Source organism: Diadema setosum, chromosome 19 (assembly GCF_964275005.1).
Source record: "Diadema setosum chromosome 19, eeDiaSeto1, whole genome shotgun sequence".
Lineage (NCBI taxonomy): Eukaryota > Metazoa > Echinodermata > Echinoidea > Diadematoida > Diadematidae > Diadema > Diadema setosum.
In genome coordinates, this window is record NC_092703.1 from 22,345,296 (window position 1) to 22,365,645 (window position 20,350).

A 20,350-nucleotide genomic window follows, 5' to 3' on the forward strand; every position below is an offset into this window, starting at 1 on the left:
GGTGATCTGTAAGAGTACCAAGCTGCCAGTATCATTTTCTCGCATCTCTGCTCAGCGATCGCCCTCAGTTGTAGGATAATTAAGAGTCGATGGACGGAAGCGGCCACGGCGTGGAAATTGGAGCACTCCGGAAAGAGGTCTCATTTTTTTTTTTTTACTCCTGCTGCAACTACCTTCCCTCTTATTTTTGTACTAATTTACTCATTAAAATGTTCCTCTCACCGCTGTATTTAGAAAATGGCAAGATTAAAGTACCAGTTAGCCCCACGTAGAGCAGCTCCTCGCGTTGAGAGAGAAATCGTGGTATTTTGAAAAAGTTCGCTCAGACATTGATTTGATTTGGCGCGCAGATTGGAAAGTAATTCAATCGGTTGTACATTAGGGTAAGCTATCAAGATTACCGGATTGAAAGTGGTCACCGGAGGTCCCTCTGTGACCCCTCACATTCATCATCGGAGGTGGGAGTTTTACATTTCCCTCTGGGATTTCAAGAATTTCCCAATTTTGTTGACGTGATTCGTGAGAAGTCTAGAATGTCACGGCCGGCTACCGGAGACCCGCCCCTAGAGGGTGGTCGGGAGAACGGATGCTGCCGACAGCCGAACAAGGCCAAGAGCCTGCAACTGCTACACCAGATGACTGACTCGCAGAAACCGCTTGTGGCAAGATGTGAGTCGGAGGGAGTGGAGATCACTGCGGTAAGGATGCCGGGGAAGAGGGAGCACATAGTCAACTTCGTTTCGCGTTCGCGCAAGGGCGCCGGCGAAGACGAGGTGCGCGTAAGCGGCGGCGCCTACCGTCATCGATCGCCTCGATGCCCACCGCACTGCGTAAAAACCGTCCTCTGCATCGCGTTCCTCGTCCTCTTCGTCGTCACATTGGTTCTCATTGCCCTTTTGGTGCGCAAGACGTGCAGCCAGCTCTTCGAAGGAACGACGAACTCGATCAACGAACTCGTGAGCGACGCCAGGTCAACGCCCTACAGCTTGTGGCCGAATTCCTCCTCACTCCCGCCCACTGATGCCGCCGAGGCCCCGTGGAAAAATTTCCGTCTCCCAACCAACCTCAGACCGTCCCACTACCGAATCAGCATTAGAACTGATATTGATCAGAACCTATTCCAGGGCAACGTCAACATCACTTTCACGTGCACAGAGAGCACAAACTACATTCTGTTGCACACACGAGAGCTAAACTACACGCTAGACTCCTTCCGCTTTGCTGCCTTGGACGAGAACACGGCCGGTGAACTCGACGGTAAACCACGATTCTACCCTGAGAATGACTACGTGGTTCTAAGGACCATATCCCCAATGGAGGCTGGGGGAGAATACTCGCTCAGTGTCAGTTACCAAGCTCACTTTAACGACAAGTTGATCGGGTTGTACAAAAGCAAGTACGATACTTCCAGTGGAAAAACAGAGTAAGTGTTTATCATTTTTGTTGCAGAACCAAAACTAAGTGAAAATGGAGCCAGCGTTAATATGCAAGTGTATGACTGCAGTATTCTGTTAATTGTCTGTTTTGTTTGCATCCATACGTTGTGACGCTTCGTGTCCTTGCCACCTTTTTATATCGTTAATGATTCTTGAAAAAAAAAAATCAGATCAATAATGTTTTTATGAGATATCCTTTATATACACTTAATGATTGGTAAGTGAAGGGTTTGCTCTACCTAGCCTTTTTCCCATTGCAATTACCATGTGCGTTATGACATCAATGTGTTTTCAGGGCTACTATGCTTTGGACATGTTTGCTGCGCATGCTTGCATGCAACGTCACACATTAGACTGCAATAATATCGTGGGAAGAACCCAAACCATTATAACTGGCAAAGAAGGAAAAAAAGTGCTTGCTTGTGACAGCGAAAAGAAAATATCTCTATCAACATTTGCAAACGGGAATACCAGGTTACTGCCATGTTTCAATGAGCTTTTCAGCTGCTCTGATTCCCATTCGTTTGGCTTGTTTTGGAATGTATTACTCACTCGTCGGATTTGTCGCCCAGTAGAAGAAACTATGTCGTTCCGTTTGATGAAAGACATATAGCTGGATCAAAACAGCCGTCAGCCATAGCGTTTAGACTTTAGAAGAAAAAAAAGAAGCTAAAATTCCTCGCCAGCATCACAGTACGTTCGTCATCCGATATCATACATATTTCCCTGCGTTGTCATAGCGACGATTTAATACCCCGATTTGTCTTCTCCTTTCAAGTCATCCACTGCAATCAAAGTAAGAAGCGAGAGTATATCTCTCTTTTTTTTCCCCAGACGTAGGGGGAATATGACATCTTAAAAATTCACCACGCTATCAGAAGGGATCTGCGAATATTAAGCAGAAGATAAACGCTTGGATACAGTATAAAAAGGGTCAGGGCATTTTCGCTCAATTTAGAAGAGTGCGTATTGGAGGTTTTATGAAAGACAAGTACAGTGCACTCCCGTTATAACGAACACGGTTGTAACGAAATTTCGGTTACAACGAAATAAAAATTCAGGCCGCAACATTATCTGCTCTGTTTTATTTGTTGTTTATTTGTTCGGCTATAACGGGAGTCCACTGTATAATCGGAGAAAAGTTAGTTCTATTCACTTACCGTCCGACTTGCCCCATCAACAAGTCCCCCAATGAAGGACTCTATCTAACCATCAGTATGGGGGTCACTGAGCGACCTTCTTACGTTATTACGGACCCAATTATGACGTTGGAACTCACATCTCATTTGTTTCGTCAAAATGCTTGTGCCATGCCTCCATATCTCGGCTCAGTGTATAGGAGACAGATCAGAAGTCGATGACGAGTCTCCATTACGTGCGCAGCAATCGAAGCTGTGTTACCCGCGCTTATTGACAAAATTTACCTCGCGTTCGTTATCACACGTCATTTGAAAAGCAAAACGGTATTCCTGCGAGATCAATGAAATATTGATCCAAACATATGCAATCGATCTGAAAGAGAGAGAGAGGGGGGGGGGGAGGATGATATATCTTTATACAGACGTATGCTAAGAACGTGCATAATATCATTTAAATGAAACACATCATTTTCTAACACTTTGATTCTGTTGATTACGCGACAAATAATGGAAAGTCGACCATGAAAGAAAAATCAACATCTATATCCCAGCCTGCAACAAACATACTCGTTCATAGATTGACAAATTGATGTTTTCATGAAAATTTTCATTTCATGTTAATTCACACCGGCGTGCATACTATATATAAGGACAATTACTAAAAAGGAGTTCATTTTCTAGAAAAATCCTCTTAAAGACATTGATTGTGAGGATATTTTAACATTCAGAGCCAGCTCCAGGTTAAATACACGACAAGAATTGCTTGCGCCTATGTTAGAATCAAACTCTCATTCGAAATCTGAATCTGTACAACACGTGCTTCTAGTCAATGATACCGCATGACTCCGACGAGATCAAGCCAGACTCAGTAGTGGCAAAGTCTGCGACCCACACTTCAATCCCGGCAAGTGCCTGGAGGTCTTAAGGGTTCTTTGGTTGTCTTGTTGTTCTTACAATGAGATGGTGTTGGTGCAAAGCAGCTTTGGGGTTTGCTTGTAGGTATCAATGGGGGATTAGTGATAATGATGGATTGGACACACATACGCACATGTATAGAATGTGCTGATGAACACGACTTGCTTTAAAGCGATGTTGAAGAGGCAAATGTACCTCTACAGATTTTGTGTTTTTCTCGATGTATTTCTCATGTCTTTCAAAGTACTATTTTACACGTCCAAGCTGACGCTGCGACACCCTTTAAACATATCCTACATAACATGTTCAGTTTACGGGATTCAATACGCCATTTTGATAGGTTCTTTTTTCGATTCTTTCAACCACAGCATGCACGCCGACTTGAGTGAATTCACTTCAGTTGTTCCAAAATGTTGCGCCAGTATACTATAATCTTAAAGTACAAGTTCACCTTCATAAACATAAGGATTGAGAGAATGCAGCAATATTAGTAGAACACATCGGTGAAAGTTTGAGGAAAATTGGACAATCGATGAAAAAGTTATGAATTTTTAACATTTTTGTGTTGGAACTGCTTGATGAGGAGACTACTAAGGCTCGTGATGTCATATGAGTACAAGAGTATAAAGAAAATGTAAAGAAAATTCAACATATTTTCACTTTTTTTCGCATAATAAAAGAGCACTTGACTTGCCTCTTCCTAAAGGCAATGGGAATAATATTAGCCATAACATGTGTCAGTAACGAGTCAAGGGAATATGTACTTTTTTCAAGAGATAAAATTTTGTGAAATTCTATTTATATTTACCTTATATTGTTGTACGCATGTGACATCATACACTGCAGTAGTCTTCTCATCCAGCGGTGACTGCACAAAAACTTTAAAAATTCATAACTTTTGAACGGATTGTCCAATTTTCCTCAAACTTTCACTGATGTGTTCTACTAATTTTGCTACATTCTCTCAATCCTTATGTAAAGGTGAACTTGTCCTTTAAACACGTTATCATTGCACAACCACAAAATGAAGGGTGATGTGATCGCAAAACAAGTTAACTCCATTCTTGTTGCTCTGAGATATGACTTGAGATTAAAACCGGTGAAGTGTCCCTGGAAAGGTTTTATTTTGCTCTGTTTGATGATAGACTGACTTAGAAATGCTTGAAAACGACTCTTAACCCGTTTGCCTTCAACCTCTTCATCACTTCATTGTGTTTATATATTATGCATGTGTGTACGAAAAGTTCACATAGTGCGTGTAATATTTATGGCATGAAACTTGTGTTGTATGTACATGATGTATAGGTTTTAGCTAAAAGAAATTGTCGTCTGACTCCTTTGCGTACACACAATGGGTTTAGTAAATTCATGTCTGATACAGTGGAGTCATTCAGGCAGAATTTAGACAAGAAAGCTCTGAGTTCATTTTGGGATTGGAAATTCTCAAATATGATACCTGTTATATGGATGATGTGTTTGTCCAGTAAAACATCTTTTCGACAGGGATGAAGGTAATTTGAAAATAAAATGTGGCCAAAGTTGCCAATTTTGGCAAGTAATTGGGCTTAGATCCTTGCGCATCCCACGACCATGCCAAACTCCAGTAATAAGTTTATTTGCTTTCAGTTTAGTTATAATCCCGATGGAATCCCATTTTCTTAGATCATTTTCCACTAATTAGTTAATTAACCTCTTACAAAGTCATAGAAAGATTTTCATAACGAATGATTAATCAAAATCGGGCGAATACCGGATAAAGTGGAATGTTGCGTTCTGTTACTTCACTTGTGACCGTGAGGGCACTTCGAAGGTTCCTACAACTTGGCATGGATGGGGTAACCAAGGCATTACTGACGTACAAGAACCCACAAAGCAATATCTGGACGTGGCCGTTGCTCAATATTGGTGCACGAAATTTCAATGCGGTATGTAATTTGTATAATTATAGTCAACATCATTAACTCTTGGTACCATCATCTAGACATTCTATATCAACTTCTCATTGAAGTTTGTTCCCGAGAGTATTGACAAAGTCAATGGTCTAAAACAAACTCCTTGCCTAGAGCAGTCCCGATAATATGACAAGACGGTGGCATGATGGGCTTAGTGTCATATCCCATATACACGTCATACATACGCGTCATTATTATTATGACACACACTCCACACCTTGAGGTGTTAATAATCCATTACAAAAGAGCATACCGCGATTGTGGTTCTTGTGTAATTATCACACACACCCGCGCAATTCTGTGGAATGGAATGATAACATAGAAGGTCTGAGTGAACAATCATAATGGCTGCTACGAGAATGTCTTGCTTTTCTTTTCTTTCTTTCTTCTTTCTTTGACCACGTTGTACGAAATGACAAGCAAAGTATTTTCGCGAACTAGGTCGATGCCGAGGTGGCGTGAAATGATGATGTGTTGTCATTGATTGTTAAAATGCGTCTTTATCGGCAAAAGTTAATCAAACGTGTTATTTCGTTCGTTGCTCTCCACGGCCAATTGGCGCTGTGTATATACTGTTGTGCGTTCGCAGACGGCCTTGCGTTTGATTTGGCGGTAAGATGCTAATGTGCTTAATAGCACACTAGCTTGCATTCCCATGAATCATATTGATGTCTGCCTGCATATAAAGAGTATACATTCAATGTTCCTTCATTTCTCAGCACGTGACAAACATTTTGAAAAAAATAATGATTACAGTGACAGATCTGATGACTGTGGTACTGAATGCAAAATGATTACTGTCGAGTAAGTCTTTGGTGTGTGAAGTTTAGGGAATGAAAAGTCTCCACAATATCGAGAACGGATTTGATAAAATCATGGTACCAATAAAGAAAAGTCAACAGCATTATCATAATAATGATAACAAACATCACAATGACAAAGCAATGACAGGATCGGGAAAAAGACGCAGGAAAAAAAAAAATGAAAGAGTGGGGGCCGGGGGGTCGGAGGATCATTCGTATGGCACAATCCAACATACCACTTTTGTAATAGTCTCTGAGTGAGACATGGATACTGACTGATTACGCAAGGAAATACATGAGTCTGTACTACTAGCGCTTCTTCGAGGGCCGACATTGAAAAACACAACTCATTCTTTTGTTCTTTGAAGGGAAGTTTGATCAGATGAACCCGATGACCTAAATGAAACCCCAATAGGGGAAGTACTGTACGCATGTGTAAGATTCTTATACTGTGGTGGCGTGGAACTGCGCTGAAATGATATACTGGAATCCTGAAGATGTTGAATCACCCCAAGACTTCCTCCGTCCCGGTTGCAATACTTGCATAATAATGATTATCATGCGTACACAACTCTGTCAATGAGGCATGGTTTATATATACATCTTAGTGACCAATCCTGTTTCATTATCATTATTACTCAAAAATCTCCACGTTTGTTGTGTTGTTTAAATAGAACAAAAGTGTTTCTCTTATCACCTCTGGATTTGATTTCAGTGCATCGCTGTGTCTAGTTTGTGCCACTTTGACACGTGTAACCATGCACACACGTCACGTCTTTGCCGAATCCATTAGAAAATTACAGTGTGATTTCGATTACATGCCTATCCAACCAAGTGAAGTGGTGCATTCATTCCGGTAATAACACAGGGTCCGCAATACGCATTGTATGCACATGCTGAGAATGGTACTGTATGTGCATCTAGGTCTGCTCTCAAAAGGAAAAAAAAAGTAAACTCAAGAATTTGTTTAAACGAAAAAGGCACGAATCAGCATTTGTACTCACTGTGATTGAACGCCTAGAACAGCGCGAATCTATATTACGAAATAAAGACGCTTAAAGCCTTGGCGATTCTAATGTATTATTTTGCTGCGGGCGTGCGTACTCGGGGCAAAAACCACATCGCAATCATAAAAGAATATGATTTCACATTTTAGCATTAGTGTTATGAATTGCCGCCAGAAACACATGTGTGACTTTATTGCAGATTGATATCCGAGCAGGGAATTTGCTGATATGACTGCATGAGCTGGGATATTTTGCAAATACTCGTTATACTCAGCTATTGGCAAATACAATCCCCAGGTCTCGTAAGTCACTCATTGTAGCGAGAAACCTTTGTTACAGGTCTTGTTTACCTTTGGGAGCAGTGATTTAAAAATGATCAAAATATCACATTTAATGCATATGTGTAGGTCTGTTGCATCACAAAACATCCTAGTATATAAAAAAATGTTTGCAATAAGTCCTAAAATATAAGCAGATATCAATATTTTTCTCATTAAACCGTAACTGCAGAAGGTTCAGTCTGGAAACATATTTACTATAACTATTGTTCACGTTTTGTATATATATAACAATATTTAACATCAATTATACGGCTTCAAATTATTACAGTGGTTGTTTCTATCCCAAACTCACATTTTAGAATTATTCTAAAGCACCAATGCTGGGTTTTTGTGGGGGTTTTCTTTCTGCAAATGGTAAATTATGCCTGTAAGCATAAGGGGGGGGGGGGACAAAGGCGTCAGATTGATTTTTCCCCCATCTAATCCCTGTAGCGAATAGGTGAATGTTCCCCTTTGATTTAAAAGGTATACTTCATTCGATGCCACACGTGTTTTTGTTTTTTTTTTGGTTTTGTTTTGATTGACGTCTACCATTAGAGAAAGTCTTATATTTACACAGATGAATGTAATGTACCCAGTTTTACCTCATAGATTACCAACGATAGTATGCGTTGTACGATGCACTTCCGACTTTATGGACCAGTATGTAATATTGAACTGTTTGCATTGGGAAAAAAACTTCCGTGATATTAAGACAGAGAACAGGTTACCACTGACAATAGACCTATATGCTGCATGCGCAAGGTGCAGGCCTACCGACTTTAAAGACCTAGTATGTAGCCTAATTATTGGAAGGTCACGTATATTTAACCATGCGAAGGAAGTGCATCATGTAGCCGAGACAGCTCATTCACAATAAGAGAATAGTGTCATATATTATACTTCATGAGTTTGATACATTTACGTAAGAAACATAACATCGTCTTCATTCCCCAGTCATATCAATATTGCACAGGATCTACATGATCCTATGCTTGTCTCACCCCACCCCAACTAGTCCAGTCAAAATACGACAAAAAGTGGGTTAACCCACAACTAATTGCAACAGAAACGATTCCACTTGCATTTGACCCGGAAGAGCTATTAAAATAACGTATTAAAAGTTCCCTAAAATTCGAGTGGTGGATCAGTGTCTAATTTGCATAAATTCAAAATGGCCGCCATACAACCTGTTTATTCCTATATCTCGGGATACGTAACCAATAGAAAGTAAATTCCGGTTTCTAAACCTATGTTTTTTAGGTCAAGGAATACAATTATGTTATCTGTAGCAACTTTCAAGCATCCCTTTATATAGTTTTTGCATATATTTGCATATAATTATATGCAAAATGGCCGCCATATTGCCTGTGCAAGCCCGTATCTTCGTATACCATAAATGAAGTACACTCAGGAATAAGTCGCTATATATCTGGACATAAAACCCACAAAAAAATATATTCTGGTGTCTAAACCTATGTTTGTTTGTTTTTTAGGTCAGGGAATACAATTATGATATTAGCAGTAACTTTCAAGCTTCCCTTTATACATTTTTTGCATATATTTGCATTCAATAAATGCAAAATTGCCACCATAATTCCTCTACAGGCTTATATCTCTATCTGTAAAAGGTACCCAGTGGTGATGTCTATGGTCTTAATTTTACTGCTGAAAGTCACTGTTGTAGAAAACGTTCCAATCAGGAATAATTACCTATATTTCATTAAAAATTTGCATATATTTATACATAAATCTATTCAAATTAAGAGTAGCTTATATCCATAAGCTACTCTACAAAAGTTTCATGAGTTTGGACATTTGTTTAGAGAATGTTCTTGTCATATCCTGGTACCATGTCACTCACTCACTTTCTGAATAAAAGACCCAGGGGTCCAGCCCTCACTGAGTATCTCAAGTTCACCTTCCATCCATTCTTACAGACTTTTACTTGGGAGAGAGGAAATTGGAAGACTTTGGGAACCTCTAGGGCCATATCTACAAGCCTTTAGGGACCTCCATGGTCCAGGGAGGCATGATGTTCATATATTCATGACACTAGCAATAAATGCACCTACAGTACTAAGTTTGTTGAAAATTTGACCATATATGTTTTCAAAAAGAGGATCAAAAATCAAAAGTGGCCCCCAATAATTTGGTCCCAGCCCCAAGGCGTCCGCACCTATAAGTAATATTTAAGGTACCTTTGGGCATCCTGTGGCCTGGGGTGGAGGAGGGGGGGGGGGGTTGGAGTATATATAAATATATATATATATATATAATAGATGACGAAGTATGGTGGTAATGCATTTCAGTTCAACAGTGCTATTTATTCAGACCAAATTTTCGACGGATACATTCGTCTTCCTCAGGATCGACAATGACAATTGTGAAGAAAGACGAATGTTTTCGTCGAAAATTTGGTCTGAATAAATAGCACTGTTGGACTGAAATGCATTACCACCCTAATTCGTCATCTTTTCTGTACTGGTACCAACACATGGATTACAAGTATCATATTATATATATATATATATATATATATATATATATATATATATATATACATATATACAATGTGTAATATTTCGAAAACAGTTAAACTGCGAAAGTAAACTTAAATCTATATGCAATCTCCAAGATATTCAACTTTGTACATTATACCTAGCTCTGTTACACTTGGTTCTACTTTTGTGTGTGTGTGTGCGTGTGTGTGTGAGGGTGTATGTGTGTGAGGGGAGTTTTTTTTTTTATAATAGATTCCTTAATTTCGGGGTTCTGGGACCTTTTGGACATGGTGTCTATTTGAACACCTTGAATGTCTATCATCCTTGGGATGCTACTTGCCTAGTTTGTTGAAAATCTGTCATTACATGGGTTTTTTAAAGAGAACCTGGAAATGGTTTTTGAAAATGTATGCATGACCGACGACCGGACAGTAGAATATAAATGATGGCTATTTGCAATATTAGCTTGAACTTTTTTTGCTGTCTTGAACCTTTGGCTAAGATGAGTTTAAAATCTAATGGATCAAAGTCACTTGATTTCAAGAAAACTTTCTTTCGTTTCCTGTACATTATTTTCATTTTCTAGCTTGTGATAATACAGATACTAAGGTATGTAATGTGATCTCTCAAAATAGAGATCAATGATAAAAGTGAAAAACGAGTATAGCTTACACTCACAGTGTTTTATGTGTTTACCACAAATTCTGGACTAGGATGGTGTGAAATTGCAGTTGATTAATTTAAAGCAAACAGGATCTCGGCTCCATTTCATACTGAAGCGTGGTAAGTCTCACGTTTGTTGCAAACTGTGTCGATGTCTTTCGAGAATGCTTCTTATTCCTAGTCACCAATTAGAACAGCATAATCTCACTCCTCACATATTTTAGAAATACAACATTACAAGTGTCTGATATATGGCCCGCATCTGACACTGGTATGGGTTGTGTGCAGTCAAATCTGCTTGCCCTGCAACTATACACTGCCAGTTGCTAACATCCTGTCTTGCAGTTGCATCAGACTTTCTTCAGGAGTTCCTTAATAGCTGCAGCTTTGTCTGTAGTGATCAGAACATATTTGATTTTTTGATTAAACATCTTCCTCAAATCATCCCAATTCCAATGATTGTATGTCATTTCCCTTCCACTGTTTAACTTGAAGAAAAGCTGCTACCGAGGTGGAGGGAAGGGACCTTTTGGAAGGGTTAGGAACAGAAAATGATGTTATGTATTTTCTTTTTTATCTGACTTAAGACTGCTTTTTCGCCAGCAAAATTGAATTCAGCCTTCATGCTGCTCGCATTTCTAAAAAACAACAACTGTGTGTTGGTGAAAATGTTATTAGTGCGAAGCCTCAATGCAATAGGAAACGTTTCGTTTAATAAAGCTGCAGATACAACACGAAAAATGGTAAAAGTAAGACTTATAAGAATTTATATGTGTTGTATGAGCTTGAAGCCAATGAGAAGGATGCTGTTTGTATTGATCGACTGATGAATCCAGAGTACTAGTAATAGAACTGTTAACGGGACATTCCAGACGATTTTCATAATTTCACATCATGTAGTACATAAATCGACAACTCCATGTATAGATTTGTGGAATTTATTGTGGTTCTTGATCAGAGAAACAATACTTTGAAAGACCTTAAATAAATTACACTGAACAAGGATGATGACATTGGAGGTTCACATATTTCAGAAATGTAGCAGTGTAATTCCATTACAATACCACTTGCTTGCGAGTTCACCTGTGTATAATCTATGCATGCCTTCTTCTTTTGTTCTGCTTCCTTGAGCCCCAATTAAAGCATTCTTATGGTGACTCTGCCATGTCATCATCCTTGTTCATTTCAATTTGTTCTAAATTTTGAAAATATTCTTATTCTTCAACCCAGTTATCATAAATTCTGAAACTCTGTCCTCTGTATAACTAATAGTTATTCAAATGCAAAAATCTGAAAGTCATCCGGAGGTCTCCTTTAAGGCATTTCCTTTTTTTTTTTCTTTTTCTTTGTATCTGGCTGTAAATCACAATGTTTTACATTTTCAGTGAGTCACTGGGTGAAACCGTGCAAGAATATGACAAAATCCACTTCCATACAAATTATCACGGTCATATGTTGCTCATTGATAAACATGCCTTTACCTAAAGTTTTGCAACAAAGGACACAAGTATCAACTAAACATGGATGTAAATCATCGCAGGTAAGAAAAAAAAATGTTTGAAAAAAACCCTGCTGAATGATTTAAGACCAATTTTTGTGTACCGTAAGCACACTTTGAAAGCCATATGAGATATGTCCAAACTCATGAAACTTTTGTAGAGTAGCTTATGGATAATCATGAACTTGATGATATGCCCCCCCCCCCCCCTTTGGCAAAAAAAAAGAGAGAAGGAATAAAGAATTGCAACATAGACACAAGTAATAAGCAGTAAACATGAGGGCAAATTACAAAACATAATACATTAAATATCATGCAATCATGAAATATTTTAACGATTCCTACTACATAATTTGAGACTTTAATATTTGTGTACCTATTGAGCACACTTTGGAAGATAAGTTGAATTTACAATTAAATAAAGGTATGTTCTATTCGATGCTACTTACAGTTGTTTTCTGTTTTGAGGCTGTATCTCAAGAAAATGTGAGTACATTATAATACAATACTTTTGACAAATGCAAGAATATACACACTAGGAGTAGGATAATCATCAAGGTTTTAAATGGTATTATAACAATTTTCCCTTGATATCTTGGATGAGACATTACAGTACAATTAACGTTCTGCAGCTTGTATTCGTATATCTGAAATCATATTCACGGTAGTAATTTGAATAGATTTATGCATAAATATATGCAATTTTTTAGTGAAATATAGGTAACTATTCCTGAGTGGAACGTATTCTACATCAGTGATTCTCAGCAGTAAAATTAAGACCACAGACACCATCACTAGGTACCTTTTACAGATAGAAATATAAGCCTGTAGTGGCACTACGGCGGTAATTTTTGCATTTAATTGAATGCAAATATGCAAAAACTGTATAAAGGGAAGTTTGAAAGTTACTGCTTATATCATAATTGTATTCCCTGACCTAAAAAACAGCTATAGGTTTAGACACCAGAATCTATTTTCTGTGGGTTTTATGTCCAGATATATAGCGACTTATTCCTGAGTGTACTACATTAATGATATACGAAGATACGGGCTTGCGCAGGCAATATGGCGGCCATTTTGCATGTAATTATATGCAAATATATGCAAAAACTATATAAAAGGATGTTTGAAAGTTGCTATACATAACATAATTGTATTCCTTGACCTAAAAAACATAGGATTAGACACCGGAATTTACTTTCTGTGGGTTATATATCCCCAGATATAGGCATAAATAGGTTGTATGGCGGCCATTTTGAATTTATGCAAATTAGACACTGATCCACCACTCGAATTTTAGGGAACTTTTAATATGTTATTTTGATAGCTCTTCCGGGTCAAATGCAAGTGGAATTGTTTCTGTTGCAATTAGTTGTGGGTCATTTCATATTTTGACTGGACTAAACCCAACTCCCCTTAATATTGGACTCCATCACTGGGCTGCGCTCTTATCTAAGAGGATGAACAAGGGAATGTTTTACGGGTACTTTTGACAGAGAAATTATTTTGAATTGAATAGATAAAGCACAATGAACACTCTGTGTATGTCACATCACTTTTGTGTGTGTGTGTGTGTGTGTGTGTGTGTGTGTAATCATCATCATCTGCAGCAGCATCGTCATGGTCATCAGCATCATCATTGTCATCGTCACCCTTATGATCTCGCGTTTCTATTTCAAACACAATCAGCAAGCGACAATGTTAGAAATCAATGAAGAATTTTCCAAAATGTTTCGGAGAACATTTAGCAGCATATCCGTGGAAAATACTTGCCTTTATTCCTTTATATTCTCTTTCAGCAGCTCTCTCTGTCTGTCCTTTCTTTTTTTTTTCTTCTCCTAAGCAATATTTTCATGGACTTCAAGAAAAGAAAGATTGATCTTTCTCTCTTTCGGCAGTCGCATACCCTGCTGGAAAGAACACAGTGTCCCACAGTGTGAGAAACACAGTGTGAGAAACACAGTGTGAACACATTTTGAACACAGTGTGAACACATTTTGAACACAGTGTGAAATCTCTTCACACTGTTAAATTCGATCGTTTGAACAGTTTGAACACAATGTGAATCATCAATTCACAGTGTGAAACAAAGTATTACTATGTGAACACGCTGTGAAAATCTCACCACATTGTGAAATCATCTTCTCAATGTTTAATTCGAGCGTTTTCACATATTTTACTATTTGAACATACTGTGAACACACGAGGGGGTACTGTGTTCTTTCCAGTAGGGTATATGGACACCTTTCCTAAGCACGACACGAATTACGGCTCGAAAACTCGCAGTTATGTTTTGAAATTTCTCTCCTTTTTTTTTTTTTTTTTTTTTTTGGGGGGGGGGGGGAGGTGTCTGCCTGATGAGGTTGCGCATTGCAGGAACGATTTCACCAAAGGTAGTATACACATTCGACTGCTTGAAGGAGGGCTATCTAATCTCTCGCTGAAGGGGATAAACTTGTAAAAAGAGCCACTTCATCCGTAGGAACTCCGTTTTAGTGCTCAAAAGATAAATCATTCATAATCTTCTTGAGGATGGCGAAGGAGACGATGTTCGTGGTCTGAAAAACAAAATGATTTGCGTCCGTGCAGTTTTGTCTTGATTGTGGAGGAATCGACGGTTTCAGAAAGTCAACTACGATTATTTGTTTGTGTGTGCTAGACTTGATGCATCTTCCTATGTGTATATTATTAATTAATTAATTAATTTATTTATTTATTTATTTATTTATTTATTTATTTATTTATTTATTTATTTATTAATTTATCTATTTATTCATTCATTCATTCGTTTATTCGTATACCTATTTCATCAATTTTTTCTTTCTTTATGTGCTGTGCCCAGGACTAATGATGATGACATAAATCAGAAATATTATGGCGATATCTGCTTTCGTCAAAAAATTCCAGCTCTGGCTCATGTGCGAAGATAACGTGTATAAGATTACGATAAAGTCCTGTTGTTGTTATTATTGTCTCTTTCTTCGACAGTGCGCGAATCGTTGGTTTAAAGATTTGTTAAATGAAAACAAAAATGGTGTATCTTCCATTTTTTTTTTCGTCTGCATATGTGTGAAAGCAGACATAAAAACACAACTTTATTCGAAGTTCGCACGCATTATATACATGTAGTAATACTTCAAGATCGCTAATTATATTTCTTTGAATTCGATTATAATATAGGCCCTTGTGTATAGCAATCATTCCTATGGATCCTTGTTTATGCATAGTTGCATTACTAAATGAACTTGTTAGTAAACTTAGTATAATTATATGGTCTTCTTTATTCAGGGTAGCCTCATCATTGTTGACACTGCTAAACAGAGGCCTGTCATCATTACAAGTGTATTACCCCAGCGTTGCTAGGTACCCATTTATACACCCGAGCCGAGAGGAGTACTGTTGGTAAAAACATTTTGGTCCAAGGAAGTAAGCACTGGACTGGATTCGAACTCGGGTCCTCCAATTTAGAGTCAGGAGTCTTATCCACTATACCACCGTGCCCCACTTCGTAAACGTACAGAGGAATCGTTTCCTCTGATAAAGAAGACAGTGTAGAGGAAGCGCCATGTTATTGGAATATATACGTATATATGAATATAAAAACAACAACGACTTTTTTAGTTGTGAAGTCGGACGGAGTTGCCCAAAGTCCCAGAGGCGGTATGTGCTGAAAGAGCGTTAACGGAGAAAATTTCGGTGCGTGCTTGGTGCTGCCTATATGAATATCGGTTGGTACCAACGGGTGTATTTATATCACGCCTACACAGACTGCCCACGTTTAGCTCATTTGCTCATTGAGACTCGGTCGGATTCCTTTTTAGGAAACATTCCTGCGGCAGTTTACCGACGAAGATAATTAAATTTTCTCCACATTTCTTCTCTGGCGACGCGTCGCTTCTTCTCAAATCGTTTAAGGAAGCACACGAGAGAGGGTTTGGGATTCTCTGGTGTGCATTTGGTCCCTTACGAATCACGATAAATCATGCAGACAACAATCTCATTTCTGGAAAAACGCTTCATATATGCACCTGTCATGTGAACAAGGGAACAAATAGAACAAAAAAAAAAAACCCCACACACACAAAACAAAAACACAAATAATCAAGAGACTTTAAACGCGAATGAAAGCAAATCTTCAAACAATTTTATAGTCCAGTCAAAATATGAAAAAAGGGGTTCAACCCAAAACACATTGCAACAGAAACCATTCCAATTGCATTTGATCTGGAAGAGCTATCAAAATAACATATTAAAAGTTCCCTAAAATTCGAGTGGTGGATCAATGCCTAATTTGCATATATTCAAAATGGCCGCCATGTAGCCTATCTAAGCTTATATCTTGGGAGACAAAATCCATAGAAAGTCAGTTCTTGTGTCTAAACCGATGTTTTTTATGTCAAGGAACACAATTATGACATCAGTAGTAACTTAAAAGTATTCCTTTGTACATAATTTGCATAAATTTGCATATAATTGAATCCATATTGGCCTGTTAATATCAGTGTAAATAAAACCTGTAGAAATTAAATTCTGTCGTCTATACCTATGTTTTTCAGGTTAAGGAACACAATTATGATGTCAGTTGATTCTTAAAAGCATTCCTATATACATAATTTACATATATGTTCATTTTGCAATTATTTGCAAAATGGCCGCCATATGGCTTGTGCATGCCACATCTCCGATTATTTCATCCGTAAGTGGGTCCCTATGTGTCCCTTATCTTCACTGCCAGGAATAATTACTGCAGTACCGGCGCCTGCATTCAGGAGTAAGTCCTGAAAATCTGCATAAATATACATATAAATACCTTCATTTAAATTACTTAATGAATACACTCATACTTTTAGGATAAACATATTATGTACAACCTGCACAATGTTGATTGTGATGTCTGTATCTATTATTCAACCTTAATGATTATCTTTACTCCTACACATTTGCATGAATTTGCAAGTACTGTACCACCCATAATTTCCTCAAATAAAGCCTTTGAACATTAATCAATGTAAACAGTATCAAACAGAACCAATATTGCCATTTAATTTTAACTCCAAATTAGCTTCTAAGTGCGCTCAATGGGTACACAAAATTTGCAATTTTTCAATTGTTTAAAACATCTCATACTTTTGCATACAATGTGAGAATTTACTTTTAAGTTTAATGCATACTTATATCTAAATATCTATTCTAGTCTATTCTATCTACAGTTGTATCTAATCTTCCTTGGCCCTGGAGGTCTCTAAAGGCTTCCAACTTTGATGTCTTCTCCCTTGTTGTAGTCTGCAAGATTGCATGGAAGGTGAACTTGAGATACTCAGGTGAGCTCTGAACCTATGGGTCTCTTTTTCAGAAAGTCACTGAGTGACAAGGCACCAACTATTATGACCAAAATAAAAAATCTACTACAATATATACCACACTCATGTAACTTTTGTATATCAACTTATAGATAAACATGCTCATAATAAATTGATGTACCCTCCCTCTTGCAAAAATATTATAACATAGTTACAAATATGCATTAAACAATTCAAAGATGTCAATTTTGTGTACCTTTTGAGCATACTTGGAAGCTAATTTGAAGTTAAAGTTAGATTAAAATCATTTCTGTTCAATGCTGTTTATTGATTAACGTTCAGAGGCTTTATTTGAGGAAATCATGGGTGGCAAAGAAGGCCTATTTGCAAATTCATGCAAATTCATGCAACTGGGTGTAAAGATAATCAGCAAGGTTGTGAATTGTAAATGTTTTCTGCCCTTGAAATAATAGACACAGACATCACAATCAACATTGTGCAGGTTGTATGTTATGTATATCCTAGTTAATTTGATTTTGAATAAGGGTATTTATATGTATATTTATGCAGATTTTCGGAGACTTACTCCTAACTGTAAGTACTGCAGCAATTATTCAGCAATACCAGACACAAATGGACCCGCTTACGGATGAAATAATCGGAGTTATGGCATTCACAAGCCATATGGCGGCCATTTTGCAAATAATTATATGCATATATAATATGCAAATTATGTATTTTTTAAAGTCACAACTGGCATCATAATTGTGTTCCTTGACCTGAAAAACATAGGTATAGACAACAGAATTTAATTTCTACAGAGATATTAACAGGCCATTATGCGGCCATTTTGGATGCATTCATATGCAAACTTATGCAAATTATGTACAAAGGTATACTTTTAAGTTGCGACTGATGTCATGATTGTGTTCGTTGACCTAAAAAACATAGGTTTAGACGCAAGAACTAACTTTCTATGGGTTTTACATCCCAAGTTATAAGCCTAAATAGGTTACATGGCGGCCATTTTGAATTTATGCAAATTAGACATTGACCCACCACCCGAATTTTAGGGAACTTTTAATATGTTATTTTGATATCTCTTCTATAGGTTAAATGCCAGTGGAATGGTTTCTGTTGCAATTTGTTTTGGGTCATTCCATATTTTGACTGGACTCTTAATGTTTTGCTAAAATCTGTAAAGAAACACTAGTTACTTGCAATTTGGAAAGTCATGTCCATTTTGTGGTGCGTGGACATTTTACTGTTCAGCTTCTTCCTGAAAGCCCATCACGGCATCTCCATGGGCTTGATAGGGTGACAGGATCTACATTTGTTGAAACGGGCCCCGTGCCCCTATTGAGGAATCCTTTCAAATCGTCTCTAGAACCAGAAGTGATAGAGTTAAGTTGGTGACATTAGTGACTGTAGTTTCAAGTGTGTTCATGGCAGATCCCCGGGATGGGTATTGAGTATTGGTATTATGGTGTAGAGCTCGATTTCGTCTACATTTTGAGGTCAATTCTAAATCATTTTCATTTTCAGTAAAACGTTAAGAATTAAAACCACAAGGGCGCTATTTTACCTTTTATTTGAAACAAAGCTTGTATATCTACCTACTTTTGATTAAATAAACTTTTATTTCATGCAAACTGACTGTTTTGCTTTTATTTCAGCTCAAATCTTAGAACGCGATAGCCCCCATCTGGTTCTTAGCTGACTATTGACTATTTAAGAACTATTTCTTGAAAAATAGCGAAACTTGAAAATGCCATAACTTCATTCGATTTTGATCAAATTTTCATAGTTGTGCTAACAAAATTGTACTCCTTCTTTTTTGACTAACTCTCAACTGCACCGGAATTCCCCTCAAGCATTCAAATCGGTGTATTTTTTTTTTTTTTATCAGAGAGACTAGTTTCCACCAGTTCGTCAGAGAGACTAGCTTCCACCACCTTAATTTACAAGCTCAATGCTTTTCAATGTAAATAGAATCCATTTTATAACATCTGCTTCTCCTTATGATATGCCGATTTACGGAAAAGCTTTCTGCTTTATCAAAAGCAACTCTCTAAATTCCGTAGATTGAATATCAATCTAATAGATTGTAGTCAGGGACCAATCCAAAATTGGACTGAAAGTTTCAATCGAATAAGATTGAATTCTAACTCTATTAGATTGAAAACTTCAATCCAACTTTTGGATTGGTCCCTGACTACAATCTATTTCAATCTAAGGACTTTAGAGTGAACCTTTGTTATAAGGTGAAGATGAGACATGAATGGAATTGTTCTATAGTATACATTGGTATAACTCTATTCCCACAAACATCATGACGATTTGTCAGTAAACACAACTCTGATATGTTTGCTTAAATCGATAGCATTTTCTTGATTTCTGCTCTGTTCTGGACATATAATGACATCTATAGATTCCCTAATGATACTCCAGTAAGGCAACAACTAGCTGCGAATGTTACTCCCGTCACAGATAACCTTTAATCACGTCGATGTGCAGGAGGAACTCCAAAATGTGACATATAGCAGACGACATCATGAATCAAATCACATAGTGCAACCATGCCCCCAGGTGTCGTTGACGAAATCCTGTTTCCAAAATGACGCAATTACCTCGCACTCATTAAGCTTTCGGACCACCTGCTACACTACCGATCCCACACACTTTCCCTCTCCTCACCAAAGCGCAGAAAGGAGCAATATTCTATTTGTGCATATACACTTTAATGCCTGCATGTGCCCGGTCTGCACTTGGATGATAGTCTGGTAAACGGATTTATCTAGATTTTATGGTTA

The 20,350-nt window shown here is 37.7% G+C and overlaps 1 protein-coding gene across 1 annotated transcript in view; it reads left to right on the forward strand.

Moving 5' to 3' along the window:
* The first annotated feature begins 533 nt into the window (after positions 1–533).
* Positions 534–20,350, forward strand: part of LOC140242342 (aminopeptidase N-like) — a 59,395-nt gene continuing 39,578 nt past the window's right edge. Inside the window, exon 1 of the mRNA XM_072322078.1 lies at positions 534–1,423. Coding sequence (XP_072178179.1) covers positions 534–1,423 — 890 coding nt within the window. The remainder of the gene's footprint in view (positions 1,424–20,350) is intronic.